Source organism: Anser anser (assembly GCF_964211835.1).
Source record: "Anser anser genome assembly, chromosome: 16".
In the NCBI taxonomy this organism is placed as follows: domain Eukaryota; kingdom Metazoa; phylum Chordata; class Aves; order Anseriformes; family Anatidae; genus Anser; species Anser anser.
The window spans coordinates 8,446,955-8,469,116 of NC_139737.1; the positions used below are offsets into that span (position 1 = coordinate 8,446,955).

Consider the following 22,162-nt stretch of genomic DNA (forward strand, 5'->3'; position numbering starts at 1 on the left):
CCCCCCGACCACCACCACCCCCAGCCCCCTCCTCCCCCTTCCTACCTCGCTTTCCTCAGCCCCCGCCTGGGGCTCCGGAGGTGCCCCCGGCCGCAGCATCGCCTCGCCGGGTCCCGGCCGAGCTGCCGGCGGCCCCCGCTCCGCCCCCGGCCGCCGCTCCGCCTCACGGCCCCCGGCGGGGCCTGCCCGCCGCCTCGCCTCCCCTCAGCGGGCCGCGCGCGCCACCCAGCGGCGGCGGGCGGGAGCGCGCAGCGGGGGCGCGCCGAGCGGGCGCGAGACGGGGGGGGGTTGAGCAGCCGCCCACCGCCCCCCCGAGGGCTCTCTGAGGAGAGGGGGCCTCACGGCTGTTTAAAGGGGTTGGTTACAGCCGTGCCGCTTCAGTCACGGAACAGTGCTTCGTCAGACACAGCCATACGGAGCCGCGCAGCTTCCCCCTGCCACGCTTAAAAATCAAGTTTTTTTCTAGTGATTTGCTTCAACAAGCCCGCACTGCAGGCTAGAGGGGAGATCAGATAGTCAGAGATCGGGTGCCAGACTCAGTGCCACGTTTTGACTCACTTGGATATTAAAGGCTGCAGCTAGCAGCGCAGCTTTTAAGTGCTCATAATCGCTCTGTGCCACGCACTTCCCTGCGTGCAAATGAGAATTCAAACAGCCTGCAGCCCAGTTTCTGTGAGGCAGAGCAGAGCCCCGACCCCGACCCCACACCCAAGCTGCCGAAACCTCCTGGCATCCTCCCCACAGACGGAGCTACAGGAGGCGCGCTGTGGAAGCTTCTGCAACCTTCCGGATTTTCCTGCGTTAGGCTCCTTTACAGTCCAATCTTAAACCAAAGCAGCATTTTAGACAAAGACAGATGATCAAGACGGCAGTTCGAACAGAGACAGAAAGGGCCATCTGTTCGTGGTACATTAGCTGTTCTTCCCGCCCTACCTGCTGACTAATGTGCCTCGAGGAGTGGTGCCTGGAGCGGGGAGTCTGCTTGGTCCCAGCTGCAAGGGGTCAGAAACTGCCTGCCCTTGAAAGGTGCTCGGGCCACACAGCCCCTATGGGGCATTTATACTAGGGTCAAGGGGACTCTGTGGCAGCAGCGACAAAGCAGCATGCAGAATTTCACACTGATTGCTTGAGACATCTAATTGGAGTTCCATCTGCAGACAGCCACAGCCCAGGAAGAGGAAAATCTGTTAGACACTGTGGAGAGCAAACCTGAGCAAAGCTAGATAAAACGTCATCCACCTCCCTGAAGAAACTAGAGCACTAACCAGACACCAGAGCATTATTCTCATTGTGAATTACTATTAAAAATACTATATAAATACTAAATACTGTAAGAATACTATATAAAGCTACTTTTTAGTGCTTGCAGAGCCAAGTACTACAACAGGCCTGCACTATCATCCACAGCTTTTCTTGGATTTGGGCAACACCATATTATTGCTGAATAATGGAAGAAATTTAAATTCACTTCAGCATTCATAAAGAAATGCCAAATTTATAGCCTGTGGTTTGCTGTGAAGATCAAAGAAATCAGGCTTAAAGAGGTACAAGAAGAAACAAAAAAGAGCTAACATTGCAGGGTTTCTCCCCAAGATCCTTTTTTTGAGTAGCAACAGCGCTGTTGATCTGAATCTACCCTATGTCATTCCTGACAATAGCACCAGACAGACCCTTTTATGCTTCAGTTGGAACTAAAAAGCGCTTATCTGAAAAATCGTAAGGTATTTGCAAAACCTGATCTTCCACTGACCAGCAGTGCATAGAGAGAAAACACATAGCATCTCTGGGCGTAAGTCTCCAAACACTCTTTGTTTCCTTTGTTTCAGTTGTGAACTCCCCAGGTCTGGGCAGACTTCTTGCTATGTATTTGCACTCCTTAACAACACAGTCCTGTTCTCTGCTCAGCCACTCCTTTACCATTTATGCTGTAGTCCCCAGGGGTCTGTACTGTGTATGTTTGAAAGGTGCACTAGATTAAACTCCAGTGAGATCTGGAAAGCATACTTGGGAAGCTTTAAGAGCAGAATGGAATAGTTCTGACTTCTGTTGTACATCACAGATTAACTGTTACAAAACTAAGTTATCTCAAATAGGAGAAAGCATGTGAAGAGGTATGTTTAGAACCACAGAGTCAGGGGAGTGTCAAGAAAAGACTTAACAAGATCTGCTAGACTAGAAATATTCCCATATTAGAAAAAGCCCACTGCTGCAGTTATGTAATAATACTGAACACGCATTTATAGTAGGAAGCCTTTACAGGTAAAGTTCTGCTATACTGTTAACTGTTTTTACATCAGTTGCTTCCCTTACTGCACTTAGCAGTTCTGGATTTAAGTTTAAACACAGCAAGTCAATATTTATTTTAGATGCTTGGAAAAGCATACCACTAAATTAGATCCCTCCTGATTATTCTGTATAAACTATATCGTCCACATGAGCTTTAGCAGTGTCACTATTTACTGTAGAAGAAACCTCTCAAGAAAACAGTGCTAAAAAGAACAAGATTGACGATGCATTTCGGCTCTTTGACCAAATGGCTTCATGACCTTTGTCTTATCTATAAGATTGGGATAAATATTTTATATTCACTATCCTAACAAGTAATTTATCAGTATAAATACAGTCAAAATACAGGGAAAGACACATGTTGAATTACTGATATTTTTTTCAAGCTACCAACTTTGCATGACAACTCAAAGAATCTTATTTTTTCTACATTATACAGATCCAACTAGTAACCACCTGAAATATTTTTGAAAGACAGTAAATAGCATTTCAATATTTAATAAAATGCCCAGATTGTCGTTTGCAAGTAGTTTTTGCATTTAATTTTATCCCATTTACTTTGAAGTTTGCAAAAAGATACCTACTTTTCTTGTTTTACAGAAAAAGAGTATGAAGGATGTTGTTAGATTTAAGCTCCTATGATTTAAAATTTCTGAACTGAAGTTCCAACTTTTTATGTAACCTCATGTAGCATTCAGAAAGTTACACTAATCTGTTTATATATTCAGTGCTTTCTCCTCAGCATAAAGCTTCCAAATCCTTTGCATCTTCCAACAGAAAGACAGGAACTCCACTTTTTTTTTTTTTTTTAACTGGGTCTGCAATATCCAGAATAATAGCAAAGAAACAAAAGAAAAAATGGAAAAAAATGGAAGTCACTGAAAAATCCAGTGTCTCACAACAGGAATACCCTTCTTGTCCATAGAGGTAATGCTGTTACAGCCATGAGTCTAAAGCAAGAGGCAAGGCTTGCAAGTAAAGATAGTATCTCTTATATTAAGCTGTCAGTCTAATAATAGAAAAAAATTTAGCTATTGCAAAGTTAAGTATTTCTCTCTGCAGTATGTTGGGGCATCTGTATTCTTTATTAGCATCTCTTATTTGCTTTCTGCTGTTTCATCTTCTCTCCATTTTGTCTTGCAGCTGTGAAAAACTAGGCTGCTTATTTTAAGAACTTCTTTAGGCATGCCAGATTATGAGACAGATTCATCTGTTTTAGCCACACCAATAAGATGTTTTTTATTGAAGTACGAATCCCCGGACTGGATGACATCCCTACCCTCGCTAGCTCCTGTCATATCATCTATTCTCATCTGTCCCTCGAACTCTATTCCACATTTCTGAGCACTGCCAACGCATCTGTGACTATAAAAAAAAGGAAAATATTCTTATCAGTAACTGGGTATTACACCAGGTGCTCAAAGAAAGCATTCTGAAAAAACTCATTGCACTACAGAGGAAGAACCATGTTCTCGTCTAGAAAGGAAACGTGGGTGGCAATAAATATGCTCTTAAATACTTTCTTAAATGTAACACAGAGCCCAGCATAAATCTCTCACACTGATGAAATGCAAGGTATTTCCTTATACTTTCAGGTAATAAAGTAGTAGTTCAAGTGGAAAGAAATGTTAATTGGAAGAACAGGAAATTATATCTTATTAGCAACACTTCTAAATGGCTGTAACGAGAAATGCTGGTAAAATAGCAAAGTACTTCCTCAAGTCACTTCATGCTTCATATTTCCAAAGCACTTTTAAAATCAAGAATACTACACTAAGTCCTTGGAGAGGCATTTACCTCCTATTTGACAAGGAAAGTACACAACTGATCTACCATAGCTGCACAAGGAGTCTGAATTCTTAAGTCTTGGCTATGATCTCACCTCTCCAAGAACCAGCTGTAACATTTCTTGCATACTTCTACAGCATCCAAGAACAATACTGTTACCATCCAACGCATATTTTTCTGCATGTTAGTATTGGAAGCTGTTTACGAAGCTACCTTAAAGCTTATGATTCATCTCCAGCATGACCACATACAACAACCACGTTCACCAGAAATAATTCTGTCAAGTCTAAAACTTGAGTTTTAGCCACAGCTAATCTCAAAGTAACAAGAAAACTTCAAAAGGGGTATTATTTAGCACTAATCTCAGTCTTTCTCCTGTATTTATACCATGTGTATCAATTTATTGCTTTTGAAAATCCAAGCAAGTCTATCTGCAACCATACGTTAATTTTGAATTTCATTAAATAACTGAAGTTTTAACACCTCATTAAGAGCTTAACACCTTGAGAAAAGTTAAATGCTGTTGGTATTTAAAGGACAGACTGGGTAGGAAATGATCTTGAGAGTTTAGAACAAAGTATTTCTCCTTTGGCTTGAGAGTTAAGATAAGAACCTCACCTTCTGTATAAGGTAAGAAGATTAACGCCACTTGCAGGTAAAATATTTGCACCAATAAACTCACAAAATAGAGTAAATGTTTGACTGACATAGTGGCTATAACTTGTTTCTTTTACTTTTTGCTTACGTACAACCTGGGTACAAGTGCAGAGATGAAGTCCCAGTTTAAGACCCACTTTGTGACAAATGCTGACACTTTTTCTTGGTTGAATTTTATGGGCGAGTGTGAGGAGACCTGTCTCCAGTTTTGTTTTCTCATATTTAGGGCAGAATGCATTCACATCTCTGATCGTGTACTGAGTGAAGACTTTTTTGGGCAGCTAATGGCTAGATAGACTGACTGCTGTCACGGAAAGCAAACTTGTCATCTTGCAAAGTAGTTTTTCCTCAAATATTGTTCTCACATTTTATTGCATGATATTTTACAGTTACAGTTCTTCCTCAAGGAGGCAGCAGCAGGAAAAGTTAGTCTTCCTTTTACAATTAGTTTATGAAAACAACCTGTAGGGATTGCAGTGATTTGTAGAAATAGCATTGCTCATTTGTACAAGTATACATTTCGTTCTCATTTGTTTTAAGTGTCCCTAATTAGCTTCTGCACTGTGCCTCCCCTACAGATTCAGTCCAGGTCAATATTAACATTAGTCCAGCCTTCTCGTCTAACTTAAAAAGGTCTTATCAAGCTTTATATCCTCATGGATACATACCTCCTATGCATTCCTGCAGACACATCCCTTAGTCTTTGCTGCTGCAATATCCTCATGCCATTGATTCTTGGTGAATTTTACTGAAGACAAATTCTCTCAGACATGGAAGCTTACTGGATGGCACAGAAGCACTAATGGATATTAATGGTCTAGCCATAGAATCTGTACCCTTGCTGGAAAGAGCACTTCCTACCTCTGTAAAAGTAGTACCTGCATTTAACATCAGTTGTGAGCCAAAGAGCATTGTAGGAAGTACATTTGCAGAGAGCGTAAGGCAACACCAGACTTATTCTGTGAAAGCACACCTTATGTTGAGAGTATATGAAACAATTTCATATATTTTTGACCTCTAGGGAGGAAAAAATTCACTATGAATCAAGTAACTCAAAGCTACTAAGATGTGGAAATCGTGTTTCATTGCACTTTTTCAATCTACCTGATGGTATTTTATTTCCTCATACAAAACTATTTACACACAGGTGTATTGCCTTTTGAATTATATCATTTTTCAGGATGACCAGTCCCCTACTACTCAATTCTGTTACACAGAAAGAAAATCCCAAAGTGCAAATACCACACCAGAATTTTCATACAGGATGAATTTTTAAATCTGACACTGTTTCAAGAACATCCTGCTAACTTCAGCATTCCTTTAAGGGGCGAGCTGTCAGGTTCTGTACAAGGAAGTTTCATCCAGACAAAAGGCATTCAAAATCAAATGCACGATAAAGTAACTAGGTTCTTTCAGCAGCATATCACTATTAAGATACAGTAGTATTGTTTGCAGACTCTGTCACCTCCCATGGCTACCTCATAGGCAAGTATGTCCAGTACTCTTCATACAACTGAAGCTACAGTCATGCACGTATAAAGGAAGGTACAGGATAGAAGTCATACGGTTGGGCCTGAGACCAGCAGGCACAAAAGCTTTACACAAAAGGGCTAAAGAAACTCAAGTGTTTTGTCGCTAGGTAAATGTTTACAAGGGCTGCCAATGCATTAGATATGGGAGAAAATATTTGTAAGTGGATTGACTACAAGTTAAAAAACTGTAAAACAGTTATACTTACATTAACAGTGAAAGCCTCCAAATCGCCAGCAGCAAATGGTGAAGGAGGATGAAGAACATTCTCCCAGTTTCACGTCCTAAACGTTACCACAAGCAGTCTTCAGGCAAGTGATACAATGCAAGATCGATTATTTGCAGCTACTGTAGGAATGAGCACATCACAGGTCAGACAACAGGACTGAAGAACAAGTTTCTTGAACTCCTGCATGCTTTCCACATGTACAGATTTGCTTCAGGGGAAGGGAGGAAGGAGCAGAGGAAGCAAACATTTACGACCACTATGAAAACAGAATCCATTTAGCTGCCCAAGAGAAAACTGAAGCCCATCTAGATTCACACTTCAGAATAAGCAAAAGATGCATTCTTCCTCATTTTTACCTGTCTAAAAGTAATTGAGAAAAAAATATTTCATTTCTATATCCGTTTATTATTCCAGTCTGTAAAAATATAAGACTAATATACAACTACTACAGCTAGCTTGATTTCATAAAATCAGTCTTCATTCAGTGAGATACCAATGTACATTATACATTGAAGTTGTAAGAAAAATACTGATATTTGACATTTTAAACAAGTTCATTCATGTAAAAATCACATTGCAAGGAAAATTTAATTAGAAAATACATAATATTCACAAAAATACACATGTTAAAGACAGCTTGTGAGAACATTGTCCTAAATTTAATTCAGCTGTGGTAAAACATATGATTCACAGTTAGGCTCGACTTATCCAGTACCTTAGCAGAACTTCAAAGTAAATGCATCTTAATTCTATGAAGAATTTATTCTTTCCTATTAAGGTGCACTTAAACCTCCCAGTCGCAAGAAAGGAACAACTTCCCCCATGCATGTACACGACATATAACACTACTCAAAGGAATTTTAGTTTTCCACTCCATTTTTGAAATAATTTGGATATTTATAAATTAATTTATAAAATCTGGATTGAAAATACAGTTTACATATATATGATGCAGCAATACACAAAGATTAACATTAATAGCAGCTTAATATTGTCAATCATGCATAGCAACCTCACTATCACTTCTGGATTTCTTTTTTTATATAGCTAAAGATAAAAATCTGTATAAAAACAGTCAAGCCTTTTAGCATTTTCTTCCAAGGAGAAAATTGTAAAGATGTTAAAAATTTAGGAGGTAGTGAATGAAAGGCTAGCGATATCAGCATATTTTCAAAACCCTATACTGAGCCCCAGTACCATTTATATATAAAATTTAGCCATTCATAATCAACCGTTGATCATCCTGAAGTAACAATTTAAAAGTATTTCATCATAGTATATGCATTAGTAAGATATGGAAGAACTTTAGAAGTTTCATGGTCACTGCAGCATTAAGCGATTATATGCTGTGCAGTCTGTCATTGTAACTGTAAATACACTAAAAATTTAAGGTTTAATTTTTAATTTTTTAATCAAGTCCCAAATGCTTAGTTTTACTACATATGTTATAGAATTTCTGTAAAACAGAACATTACTTGTTAAAAAATATATTATCGCATGTATTTAGATCAATCAGTTTGCAGGAAAGGTCCTAAGAGATGAATCCTCATGCAATTCATAGTGGGACCCTAGTTAAATTTCTGCAAGTCCTTAATACTGGCATATATATCCAAAATATTCATGCATCTGTTAAAAGCACAAATTCGGTAACACAAGAGTTTGGTAGCACACTCACTTTGGGTGTTTGTACTTGAGCAATGACTTGCCTTGTAACATTAGCAGTCTCAGACTCAACCCTCCTGTGTAAGCTCACCTTGCACCTAAGCTGCAAAATACTAAAGTACCACAGTAGACCCAGAATATACTTCCACCAAATGAAAACATTACACCTGTATTAAGTGCACTACCAGTTCATCTTCTGTATCTGTGGACCTCATTCATTTCTCATCCACATGCCTTTGTTCCTTCGATAATTCACAATACATTCAAGTAAACAAAAGGCACAGAAGTGCAAACTAGCATAATAAATGAAAGTCACCGTCGGCTGATGATTTCATACAGGAAAGTCTTTTGATAAAGGAAAAAAAGATATCTTAAAGTAAACAATCTTCCTTCAATAAAGGAAGTGTAGAGCAGCACTGACAGAAAATATGCATATATAAAATTTACACATTGCAGAACGATTTATTTTTCTCATTTCACTCTAAGAGGATGTAGTAACTTCATTTTAATAATCAGCAATATAAGTAAAACGCTTAAATTCTTGGTCTTGTGGGAAAACATTCCAGGGCCTCTCCACATGCATACTAAGGAAGCCATAAATCAACCCAACAAAACAACCCTAACCTGCATTTGCAATGCGTGCCATTGTCTGTTATGCCAACTCTCCATAAATCAAAAGAGGCATTAACAAAGCCTTCCTTGACATCTATGAAACTCGAACTCCAATGTTACTGAAGGCTTGAAAATACTTAAGATTATTAATTTAAAATTAAACATCACTAATACCTGTAGCAATTTTGTTTGTATAATTACAAAGAGCTTAAACAAATGGAGTTTTACCCTCTGATGTGCTATGAAGTCTTTTACAGATGCCTTAACATTACTCTCATGTTAGTAGAGTTACCAGAGGTAGATGTTTCCCCAAGATAGACTAGGGAAAAAGAACAGGATTAGTCTCCTTTCCTGCTCATTATGTCTCCCCACAGGGCAGAACATGCTTCCAAAAACCTGAAGTACTGGCTCTGGTAAGCACAGTACAAGAACTGGTCACATCCTACCTCTCTCAGAGGTTGGCCTAGACTGCTGGATCCCTGCTGAGAAGCTCCATGCATCCTTCTCCTCAACCCTATTTGTTCCTATCTCATTTTCCTGTGACAACTTATGTTCCCAACATAGGGTCAGGTAGGGAACAGTGCCAAGTGGTGAAATAGGAGATCCCAAATGGGTAGAAAGTATAATAGAAACCTTTCCTTACAATTGTCCTAGTAAATTTGCAGCTGATTACGTGCATGCTTGCTTGTACATTTGCAGTATCAGGACTTGTCACCAGTATTTTTCTTTACATATAGCAACTTTGTAAGATTCAAAACACCCAATTAGTGGTGCACAGGAAGATCAGTATCTACAGTTAAGTTCATCAGAACAAACAGTTTTCATTACACACAGGTCAAGTTCTATTAAAGCCTCATCCTGACTTCAATCTGCCTTTTTTTTTTTTTAATCCAGGAATTTAAGTCAATTTAAGCTGCTCTGAATCATTTAGGTTTGAAAAAAGTGACTTTTCACATAGATTAGATTCACTACAACAAACTTTTGCTAGTAGAAATCTTTACAGCTTCTACTAGGACTGATTTTTAACATAAATTACATAGTATGTTATTTCCATATGATTTTGTTTACATCTCATTTCTTTAAAACTTACTGGGATTAGCAACTAAATCCAATGATATCCTTAAATATTGCAAACTAAAATGAGAACAGGTCTTTGAGATACAGAAGTATTAAGACTTTCACATTTGAGTTCAAAAATTGTAGTGTCATTAAAAGTAAGTTATCGTGGCCATAAAAGGCAAATTAAGAACAGTAAAGGTGCCTGACTAATGAGCCTGTGGTTGCACATTCACTTACAAAGGGACACAACTTCAGAAGCCCCCACCTCCAAGCCCTGATTGCTGTCAGGGTGCTGACCCCTGTCACCTACCACTATCGCTCAATGAATCAGGGAGTTCGACCAAGCAAGAATCTCTTCCCACCCCACCTCCTGGTTATTTTTCTGTTTCCTTGTACGCAGAGCCACACAAACAGCTCTACCACCGAAACAGCAGACCAGAACAGGAATGAAGTGGCTAAAGCAGCACCACCGTACGTAAGCAGCACTTCAGTTGAACATGAAACCACAGCACATTAGATAATCGACCTCAAACAATAATAGAAGTTTGCTTCTATAGAACCAGTAGTATTTCACATAAAAAAAATAATCAAGTACCTTTAAAAGAAAGCTCACAGCCATCTCTTAGCTATCCTTCATTTTCAGTTTAAATTTTCCTCATCCAATTTCAGTCAGTTATCAACTAACTTTGTGAAGTATTTACATGGAAGTGCAGAATTAACTGAAGTTAGTCAACTTACATCATTTTGAATGTCTCATATTTACTTTTTTTCTCCTTTTAATCTAACTGCAGTGCTCAGTAGATGGAGAGGTATAAAACATATTACATATTAAACCAAATCAAAACATGTATGGCATCCTTGCTAAGTACAAAGTACACCAATGTAATTTCATAGCGTTATTATAGTTCCATCTTCTAATGATTTATGATCTGGATCTTGTACTTCATATTCCATGCTAATGCTGCCTGCTGAATGATTCAAGTTCATCTCGCTGGAAGGAAGGAAGCCGTTTTGTGTTGACTCATGAAGGAGTTCAATTTGCGTCAACGATTCTATGCTTTCGTTAGTAGGCGCAGCTTTTGGAATCTGCTGTGGCTCACCGCTGTCTTCAATAACAATGTCCTCTTCATCGCTTTCTTCTTCTCCTTGCAAGAAATTTGCTAAAATATTTGGTGTGCTACTTGGAAGGCTAGATTCAGTAGACTGACCAGAGCTGCCAGAAGTCCGACTGTTCCTCACAACGTTATTTCTCTGGTTTGCTGGTCTTACTGTAATGATCAAATTACGGCTGTTTGCAATCATCATGTCTGTAACCTGATCAAGGCTTTTTCCTGAAACTTCTATTCCATTCACCTCCAGCACTTCATCATTGACAGCCAGCAAGCCTGTGCTTTGAGCCAGACCTCCAGGGACAAGCCTGGATATGAAAATCCCCGGAACTTTCTCTAATCCATGGGGCGTTACTCTGACACTAGAGCCATCTCGTATATAGAATCCCAGGGGTTTGTCAGTTCCATACTTGTAAAGCCGTACCCTGCGATGGGTTTCTGGAAGAATATCTACGTCTATAATAGAAGACACCGGTCTGAAGTCTTGCGGCATGCTAATGACAATGTGTGGTTTCTTCTTGTGATTATCCGGACGTAACACATTTGATAAGACATTTTTCTTCCTTGTCATAGTATCGGTACCAAAGGCACTGTAGTCTGCATCTTCTGTAAGACATAGCACATGGATGATTAGATCACTTTATATGTGGTCCATATAGCATTGCTATCATGTTTTAGGTTAACAGAATGAAATGCCCAGTCTAGAACGTTTCTGGCGTGCTGCTATAGTAGAAACATCTCTCTATACTTGAAACAAAAGCTTTAACGTTACGGGATTCATCAAGATTTGTAATGGTTTCTGTTTCCTACTACCAAAGGAAAAACAGTACCCAAAAAATTTAAAGCAAGTCAACAGCAGTAGAGACAAAGAATTATATTCTAGCTGCTCGAGGAAGTTTAGAATGGAAAGAATGAGTACATTCCTAGAAACGCTTTAATTTTATTCAGAGTAATTCCACTTGCTAGTTTTTGCTCCTCAAGTTTCAGATCATTGGAAAAGAAAGAATGAAAAAGGGAAAGCAGCCAGTGTGCCTATTATTGCCTAGCTCCTGGAAGCTGGCCAAGTGACCTGGATTCAAACTCCAGAAAGCTTATTCCATTCTGTGCTCCTTTCCCTGCCCCCCTACACAACGTAGGTAAAATGGCTGCGGAGCAGAAACAAAGAGACCTTACACACACGTATTTCAAGCAAGATTGTTCATACAACCAATGCTGCCACGATTTGGTACGCAAGTGTACAAACGGCTTAGATTTTTATTTTTTTAATTTTAAAAACACATGCAAGTCAAATATCTCTAATAGGAAAAAATAGGTTTTGCAGAAATAATTCTGATGTCCAAAATGCCTATGTGCCAAAGGAAGCTTCCATTAAGTATACTCCAAAAATAATGAACTGAACTGCATTCAGATCCAAATTCCCTTGGATCTACACTGGTATTGCTGTGATGTTGCATAGGCTTTTCTGCAGTGGATTAAAATCAAGCAGAAGTAGTTTGCACTAACCCTGGGACTCAGAATGGAAGATTTCTTTGTAACATCACATTATGATGCCATCAGTACAGCCACGGAAATAAAAGAATAGCTTTACATTTTAATCTGTGAATTGAAATAACTATGGGAATGCTATCCTAGTGTGAAATTTCAGGAGAACTGTTCAATTGTTGATGAAGTACAGCACGAGTCTGTAAACCAGAAGACTTTCCCCCCCCCATACTAAGATGAAGATATATGCGCATGTACCAGCTGCACTTGGACTTTCACTTCAGATGGCTTAACCAAAAAAGAACAGAGGAAGTAGTTCCAAAGCAATAATCTAATACTATTCCAACTTGCAATACTAACCCTTTCCTTCCCCCTGACATCAAGGCTACTGAAAATGTTTTTTTTTTTTTTGTTTTGAAAATGTGATTCATCTAAGACAATCGTGGACTTAGAATTCTAAAATACAGAATTCAAAAGAAAAAACAATTTAAGTTATCCCACCAATAAAGTGGTTATAAACTCATTTTGTGTGTACAGAAGAGTAATAGTTCATCAACTGTTTAAAGAATGTCCTGAAGAGGGCCTAAATTATATATATATGAAAATTTTTAGTTTAAGAAACATCTGAATGTTTAGTTTAAGTCACATCTGAATATGCAAAGCTGTCTACTAAAGACTGAACATCTTCTGTATCAAACTAAAGTTTACAGATAAAGTTGTTTAACACAAACAGGAGCAACTGCTGAAGAAGTTTCTGCTCCATTAGTCTCAGGAGTCACTTCTGAGTATATCTCAGCTACTTTCAGATGACACGGATGCCTCACATAGTAATTTTTACTTCTGTTCTTCCTTACATTTGACCATCTTGTCATCCACACCACTGCTTCTGTAAAAAATGCTAAATGAAGAAAGGCAATACTAAGACTGTTCCACATGTTAATTTACTACAGACAGCCCACGATGCTCTTACTTCACACGTACAAGTATATGTTGGCTTCTCTCCCACTTCACACACTCAGCTTCTGTGAAATCTGTTTCCCTGCCTTAGGATCTGCACATGTAATAACAAAGCTAATCAAGAGTCTCACAAGGAAGAATAAGAAGGTAAAAGCAAATAGAAGAATCTACCTGCACCAGCTACACTTGAGCATGTTAAATTAGATGACTGTGAATACAAGAAATAAATTTTAGTTTATTTGGGAACCCAAAAGGTTCTCTCAGGAAAGCATGGAATTACTGCTGTTCTTCAGCAGAATATTTCAGTAGAAAACAAGTATTAAAAAAGACGAAATTAAAATAATAATGGATCTAACACCAAGCAAGAAGACTTTAGGAATAGCTTAAAACTTGTTCTTCATATGCTTGAGAGTGTTAAGTCAGTTTTGTGTTGGAAGAGAGGCTCTGTTTAAAACAACCAAACACACAAAAACAAACTCACAAACCAAAGCATGTAACAGGTGGACTATGTCTGAAGTGTAAAACACTTCTCCAAATGCAAACTTCCCATTTCCTGTGTAAAATGCATTTTGGAAAATCTGACTGAAGGTCAGCCATTAAAAATCCTGCACTCCATAGCTGAAAACTAATACGTTGATTTTCTTCAGACAATGTAGAGCAATTCTTTTAATCTTTGCTTTAAATTTATGATCAAAGTAAGAAGTATGAGTAGAAGCTTTGTCCTTATCTACCGACAACCCATCAAACCAGTTTCAAGTTAGACATCTGCTCATTACATTGTGAGGATTTTTGCAATTCAATGAGTTGCAATAGCTTTACTTTATTTGGAACTACAGCTGCTTACAAAACAAGGGCAATTGTGAAATAACATTAGACAGAAGGGTTTTGCTTTAAAGATCTTTTAGTGTTAAATACAGAGTAATGCACAAGTACAGAAAGGAAGTGATAATACAGGTAAAGATTATCAGACAAACAATAGATAATGGTGACCTGAATATCAGAATTCAGTAACAATGTTAATGAGTGCAAAGGTTAATTTTTAGGTCACGATTTCTCCTTCCCCCACCAGCAGCCTGTATGCATTGTAGTGATTTCAAAAACTATGTAAAAACTTCCGTGCAGTCCATGATTAAGTACTACGATTTTTGATGCTCTAAAGCTCTGGTTTTAATGCTGCACAAGCAGTAGCAAATTCAGCAAGACTAGTGAAAAAATATTCCAAGTACCAGAGAGACATTGCATGGACAAGACACGTTGTTTTGCCTCATTTCAAAAGCTTTGCTTCTTTTTGGTTTGCATTGACACAGATTTCTAAATATCTAGTGCTGCATTACTCCAAAATAACTATTTCTTTTGGAAGTTCTCCATAAAGCCATTGACTAAGTTGGATGCGTTTTGATTGATTAGTTCCATATTGCTCAGACCTTAGGCCATATTTTTTTATTAGAGTAAGCTCATCAAAAAAAGAAAAATTGTACATGCAAAACATTTTGGGTTAGAGCATAAAGTGCTGACGAAAGCAACACTAGTATGTAGGTACCAATTAATAGTGGTACCAGCGAAGCACTAGGTTTCTACTACATCATAGGTATTGATTTTCTTAGAACTCCTCTTCCATATCAAGTCTTGCAACACTAAAAGGTGTTCACTTTCTGTTTTTCCTCCTTCAATTCGAAGTGCACACATTCAGACACTCATCAAAGATTCAAAGTACATGGCGATTTTATACATCAGAAACGGCAGAGCGTGTACCGTATCAAAGTTCCCAGCTTCCCGCAGCGGGCTGGTAAAGCTCCTCCAGCTTCATGGCAGGCCACATACCGTGATCCCCCTCCTGCCGCTGCCAGGCCGACACGGTAGGTTTGGAATGTGCTAGCTGTACAAACACACAGGCATTGCGTGCATCCCAGAAGATTTACTGGCTCTTGCAAGTGATCACAGTCAGTTTCTGTGCTCTACCCAACAGTTAGCTCTAGAACCATTCACACAGCTTTTCACAGCTTCCTTCCCTGGCCAGGACAATTTTGGAGCACATAAAAGTCATCAGCTGGTGTGGCTTTCCATGACTATCAGCTGATAAGGCCTAACATTTTTGTCCAAACCAAGTCTCTCATATTTGAAAATCATGAAGTGTAGCAGCAAAAGGACTAGCTTTGAAAGAAATCTTATGTAAGTATATCTGTAAGAACTAACATCAGAGACTCAAAAGCGCTTTTGAAACTAAGAACAGAAATGTATTTATTGGAAGAGATACGATCTTCTAAAGGCTGTTACGGGACAAACACACTATCAGAAATCTTAACACTGAGCTGGTACTTTTGCTTTGAGACATCCTTCAAGTTAAATGGCACTTTGCTGAAGTGAAATAGCATCCCAAAATTGCAAGCTATGTACATCAAAACATTTAAGAAACTGTAAAGCAGAGGGTTCTTGTTTTTTTTGCATCGCAACTAGACTTAACAGTCTGGTGATTCAAAACTACTACAAACCTTAGGATACACAGTTAAAATTGCATAATTTGGAGGGAGGGCGGGGGGGGGGGGGGGGGGATAGTGAAAGGTTGATGAAGCAAACTCATCTCTCCATATCTCATCCAAACAGCATGACTGTTTAACTTCTCCACTGCTAAACAACTTCTCTAAAGCAATATTCTCAAGTACAAAGGCATCTTTGTTCTGGCACCTAGCTAATCAGTTTAAAGCTGCAGTGAAAACTATTTCGGCATAAAGCCAAAGGACAAGGTGTTAACTACAGATAATGTTAAGAAGAACGTCCACATAGCGTAGGAGTGATTTTTTTGTTAGCTTGAAACTCAAGGTGGCACCAATCTGTATATGCTTACTACATGAAATTTAAAACAACCAGCAAGTGCCAAATCTGGTTTCAATTTAACATAGTTCGAGACATATTTACAGTGTTTTTCTGATCGGCTTGCAAGCCAATGCAAATGTAATTCTTGAGGGGTAACTTTACATAAACCCCAAATCCTTACTACACTGGAGTATGAATGCAGTTTACCATTTTTAAGTAAGGTCTAACAAATCATGTCTGATCTAGTGACAAGTTATAACAAACCAGTATTTTCAGGAAAAGGACACGATACAGCTGGGATCTTCCCCACTGTTCTTTAAAAAGCCAATTTGTCTTTTCACCAAAATAAAGCTTTCTCACAGCAAAAAAGTCTACTTCAAGAAGTAGAAGTGAATTAACTAAAGAACCTACTTTTTACTCTATAAATCAATGTACAGTGAAGAACTGATATTGTAATTTACTATTCTTACAAGTGAGTTTTATGGATGTTAGTGAAATACATAGTCTGAGTTATTGTCTATATTATTTATCTATTCATAATGCAAAATCCCCCAAGTCAAATTGCCCTTTAGTGCCTGTGGGGACTGTCTCCCCTCCATGATTTTATCTCCAGTAAGATTTTTCTCACAGACAGATCGACTCCCATGCATCTGGATTTAATCATGATACATCAGTCTAACATTTAAATTCCAGATGTCAACAGTACCTGTTAATCTCTTAAACTGCTGAATAAAACTCCAGTAGGCAACTATCTTCTGCAAACAGATAGCCATTCTGAACTTGTGCAATATCAAGCTCTAATTTAGACCTAACACTGAAAAATAAGTATTTTACAGGAATATACTTATGGTTAGAAAAACTTGAGAGGGTGAATAATTTCATTAGAGGATCTCCAGGTTTCTTTCCACATTAACTAGCATACACATGCTTAGGACAGACAGCTTTCCAGTTTTCCTAAATTAGGAGTCAGAAGTGATTAGACAAAAGTATGCTTACTCTGACATGACAAAACTTCTAGGTTAGACTTGCATTACCACAATTGTTGCATAGTAGCATTGCAAAAGCACCCTGTTGCTCTCACTTCAACCCCTTAAAGTGTTCTTTGGATGCAGACTAACGCTATTTATCCTGGATTTTATTGTAGTCTGCATGTATCTTACACTAGCTTTCAAAAAATAATGCATTTTTCTAGACCAGTAAAATAATGTAATAAAATTTCGTATCTTAATACAACACAAACTTTCTCCCCCACACTGCTGCCACCTTCCCCAGTGGCTTTTTGCCAAAGACCTTAAATTCCCAACTATTCTTGCTGGGCATACAAAAAGAGGACAGTTTTTCAATAGAAAGCCCATAGGGAACCCTTCAGCTGATTTTATATAGTATATGAAAAACCACGACAAGAAGAAAACAAACTGGAATTGTTTATCGCTGTAGTTTCAGAACAGCACAGATCAGAGCAGCCCCACTAATAGGAAGTGTTTGTTCAAGCATTTGATTCTCAGATTTAGACGTACAGTCAATAAGGAGCCGTGCAGTCAGATGAATTAATCACACCTTAACAGTAAGACTGCTGCACATGTACCTCAAACTCATGCAGTTCAGCATTAGTTACATAACTTATGAGAAATAAAACACTGAACCAAATTATTTCCACATTCTCCATCATATAGACCCCTGTTCTGCAAGACAATGATGTTAAACCTCCATTTAATCAAGAGAAGTGATCAAAGTGGTCACAAATAACTCAGAACAAAGTACAGCGCTGGAAGTACTGGACTCACCAGGTTCTTTATTTCCATAAACTCTACAGCCAGAAGGCTAGTGCCAAAGGGAAGGTGATGACAGCTACTACTTTCTATATAGCTTTTCTTGCCAATCAATTCCTGTCATGATAAACTTATGTGGGTTAATCTTATTTCAAGTTCTGTGCATTATATCAATTCTATTCTCAGTTTCTTGCAGAATTGTAAGAAATAATCCATCATTCTTTAAAGATGCAAAGAATGAAGTGTTAAAGATGCTATCCTAGTAAGAATCGGCATTAAGAGTTTAACACTAGTAACAATTTAAAAACATATGGTGTTAAAATGTAACCTCAATAATCCCAGTCTGACAAAGTAGCTTATCTGTTTTCGTCATATGGCTACTGTAAGAGATTAAATGGAATCATAGACCTCTTCTACATCACCATTCTATTAAAGCAAATAGTTTGTCCCCTTGGCAATTCAGGGATGAAAGCATATAGTCCTTGCTATACTACACTCAACAAGACAAATACATTGTCAGAAACACAGCAGCTGGCAAGCAGCCACACTAGTTTTGAATATTGTTTTTGTGTCAGGCTGCTTGTTGTGGAGCTTGTTCATTTTTTGGAGTGGGAAAGTCAATAAAAGCTTCTGATGGCCTAGTATTTTCCAAGAAAAATAGGTCTGCCAACAAGCAACAGCCAGGAACAGCGCACATCTTTACAGAATAACTAAGGAACAAGTCAGTTGACTTTTATGACAGGAATTGCGCATGCATGTGTTCACATACATACATTTGCACATACATGCATCCACACACACCCCTGTATGCAAGTAGGTACAAAACCAACAAATGCAGAAATTAAGTTTTCTTGGCTTCTCTGGAGTAAAACAATTTCAAGTCGCATCATTAGATTCCCCCCTCTTCTTCAGTTCCTTATACTGGATGTATTCTACTAGACAAGAACAAATACAACTTCAAAATTGATTTCTGCCGCCAGACCAAAATGAAAGCAGACACTGAAAAAGACAAACAGAATTTATACCTAGAAAACATGCTATTTTTAAAAAGCAAGTTGACAAACTAAGTGGCATTTACATTTGTGAAGTTTGCACAATCAATTTGTCATTTTGAAAGCTTCTGATTGTTTTATTCAGAAAGTGTGATAAAAATGGCATATTAAAAGTTAGTCTTTATACTGATACTTAATACTTCATGTAGTAAGACCTTCTAGATTCTTTTCCATGCTGTAATGGCCTCTCCCCTTGTCTGATCAAGGCTGGAATTTTAAATGAAACGCATCCAACATATGGAGCATAAAACCCTAGAAATACTGAGCTGAAAGTTTATTTTCATTTACTTAAATGGAAGCAGAGAGAAGCATTTGCTAGAGATTTAACTTGATTTTATCCAACCAAACTAAATACAAGCAAAAAGCACAAAGCATAAATAGGTTGCCTGAGGAAGAAGCTCTTGCAAGACAGAAGAGTTGTAAATAAATTTCATGATCTATAATTATGGAATTCAACATTGTAGAATAGGGCATTTCCTCCAAACGTCATACTGTTACTGCAGCATGGTACTGCAAACAAATGATTCACCTGCTTCAAGTGTGCTTACCTTTTCTCTGAATGAAAATCCTGAGCAGAGGATTGGCTGTGGAAACTGCTTTATGATAGTTGTCGTCATTATTGATAGGCAGCAGGTCTCCGTGAATGTCTGTATATCCCACTAGGACATCAACATTGGGTATCTTGTGCACGTGCTGCAGTAATCCATAGAACTCCTCAAACTTCCCAGGTTTGGACCTCTCCAGAGAAAACCGTCGAAACTCTGCTCCAAACTACAACAAAATATATCTTTATTCGTACGGAAACCTAACATATACTTGAGCAAAAGTATGTTTTGTAATTAAAAAAGTAAATGAAACTATAACCATTAATTTTGAAGGGGAGTACAAAGGTCCATTAACATTGTTTTTTTCAAAGTTATCATAAGCTGCTTTCACTGCTGTTTATGTGGAAGCATTTGCTAATATGGGAAGTTAGCATTAAGGTGACAAACCAGTGCAAGAATAACAGCAAATTCTCACGTGCTTATGAAACAGCCATGCTCTGGGTAAGGGAGGGAACTGATACCCAGCACTGATGTTTATTGGCGTCTCAAAAACAAGCGTGATTGACTTTCTGTGGTATGTGACTACCTGAAGTTTTTCAAGGAAGTTTCTGAGCACATTAGAATGGCATGCATAGTTTGATATACGGCTCTGGTTAATGCATACAAGGCTTAGTAGTGTTCATATTCCTAGCTGTTCAGACCACAAACAAAAAGCCGCTTTGACCTGACGGATGTAAAGAACGGCTCCTGACTTTCAGCACAAACTATGCGCAGTAAAGCTTTAGTGATATGGTCTTAAGGCAATTCTGCTGTTGCTTGGAAAGAAATCAAGGGGGAATCCAACCACTACCCCCCTTAAAAGCATTCAAAAGATTTGCCTCTGCCATCAAGACTCAAAACTTGATTGCACAGACATTTAAAATGTACCTGTATCCAAGGTTTAAAACAGATGAGGTGCAGACAATACACAAAATCCCACACACTTCATCAGTGGCACTGTACTTTCAGGGGCTGCATGTGCATTTAGTCATTATGACCACCCAACAAAAACACAAACACCCAAAATAACCCAGCTCCCTATTCCACTAAAACTTTACTCCCCTAAGTAAGATATAAGTTTTTAAAAACTAATGCTAACAATGCTTTAAGCTTAATTGTGAACAGAGCACAAGGGCGCATGGAACAAAATACTGACTGAAGTCTGAGCGTCAGCTTCAGGTATGTGCTACCCGCAGCAGATGTGAGGGTGCACAAAGAATACCAGGCCTCCAGACCCAGACCAACCCTACCTCACATTTGATTACAACCTTTAGGAGAATAAAGGCTTAAGAGTTCACACATACAAAGAAATGAAAACAAGGAGATAAAGACCCTGATGTTAGTGGGGTGTTAATGTGCTAACCCCAACACAACACAGCAAAACACCCTGCCCTTCCCAACACCTCACCTTCCTCCAAAAGGTGCAGATAAAGGAATCTATAAGCAGATAAAGGAATCTATTAGCTATAAGCATTCCTCTCCTAGAAACACTCCAATGATAGGAACATTAAGTCAGGAGAATGATTCATGTGTGCTTACCAAAAAGCAAACAGCTGCCTGCAGGAGGCCCTCCCTCCACGTCAGAGGCAGCATGCTCACTTATGACGTCGGTGAAAGAATTTGTCTCATGTTCCTATTTAATCTTGCTTCAGCTATTTGAAGTATGAACACTACAGAAACTCTCCAGGCATTGCACCAAATTCCATTTGCTTGGCTTTGACAAACTATGTAGTTTAAATACAATTAAGTTAAAAAAGCGAACAAACCTCTCAACTTGAAGGAAGTGTTAAGTCCTACTGCAGGAGGCAGACAAAGGACCAGCTTTTCAAACTTGGGATTTTAATTTTCCACGTGATTTTATATGAAGTTGGTGCAAACACTAAGAAACAAATCATCTGGCTATTACTTCCTAACGGGGCTTGCCATATGCTCAACGCTATTAGAAAGCAGGTAAACACAAAAGTAAAACCATGCAATTTCATGGGCAGTTTATTTTATCCCTCTGAATTGTTTTCGTTTCATATCAAATGTTGCACTCAATTCCATTAAAAAAAAAAAAGATGCACTAGCAAAAATTAACAACTTGTAAGAAGTTTAAAGGAGACAAAAGATTCTAAGAGACTAATTTAAGAAAGGAAAGCTTCCTGCTACTGGAGCTGGTTACAAATACCCGCTGTTACGTGGTAACTCATTTGGGAAAACAAGCTATGTCAACTTACTAAAAAGTTACTAGAGGACGTAATAAGAGTAGCTTCTGAGAGGAATCTTTAAGTCCTCTATAACGCAGCATACTGCTGCTATACTATTAGTGGTCTCCAGCAACAGTGACAGAGCAAAACTTAGAGCTACTGTATCCATCTTTGTCTTATCAGTATTAGATTTCATTCTGAAAAAAAGCACTGTTCCAAGTCGTAAGGGGGGGGCAGGACAGGGACCTGAACTTTCTGTCTCAGGATCTAGAAGTTTATCTGGGGGCTTTCATACCATCACCAGAAACTCTAAGAGGGGGTATAAAACTTGTCTATGATTAGAGAAACGGTTAGCCAGAATAAATATACTATGGGGCTTCCCAGGG

General features: G+C 38.5%; 1 protein-coding gene across 3 annotated transcripts in view; it reads right to left on the bottom strand.

Moving 5' to 3' along the window:
• PARD6B (par-6 family cell polarity regulator beta) overlaps window positions 1-22,162 on the bottom strand; it is a 28,012-nt gene that overhangs the window by 3,874 nt on the left and 1,976 nt on the right. For all 3 annotated transcript variants that reach the window (XM_083801418.1, XM_083801416.1, XM_083801417.1), the window contains exons 2-3: window positions 19,552-19,774; window positions 46-11,538 (exon numbers count right to left, since the gene is read on the bottom strand). In XM_083801418.1, the coding sequence (XP_083657544.1) occupies window positions 10,712-11,538; window positions 19,552-19,774 (1,050 nt within the window). In that variant the 3' untranslated portion in view covers window positions 46-10,711. The remainder of the gene's footprint in view (window positions 1-45; window positions 11,539-19,551; window positions 19,775-22,162) is intronic.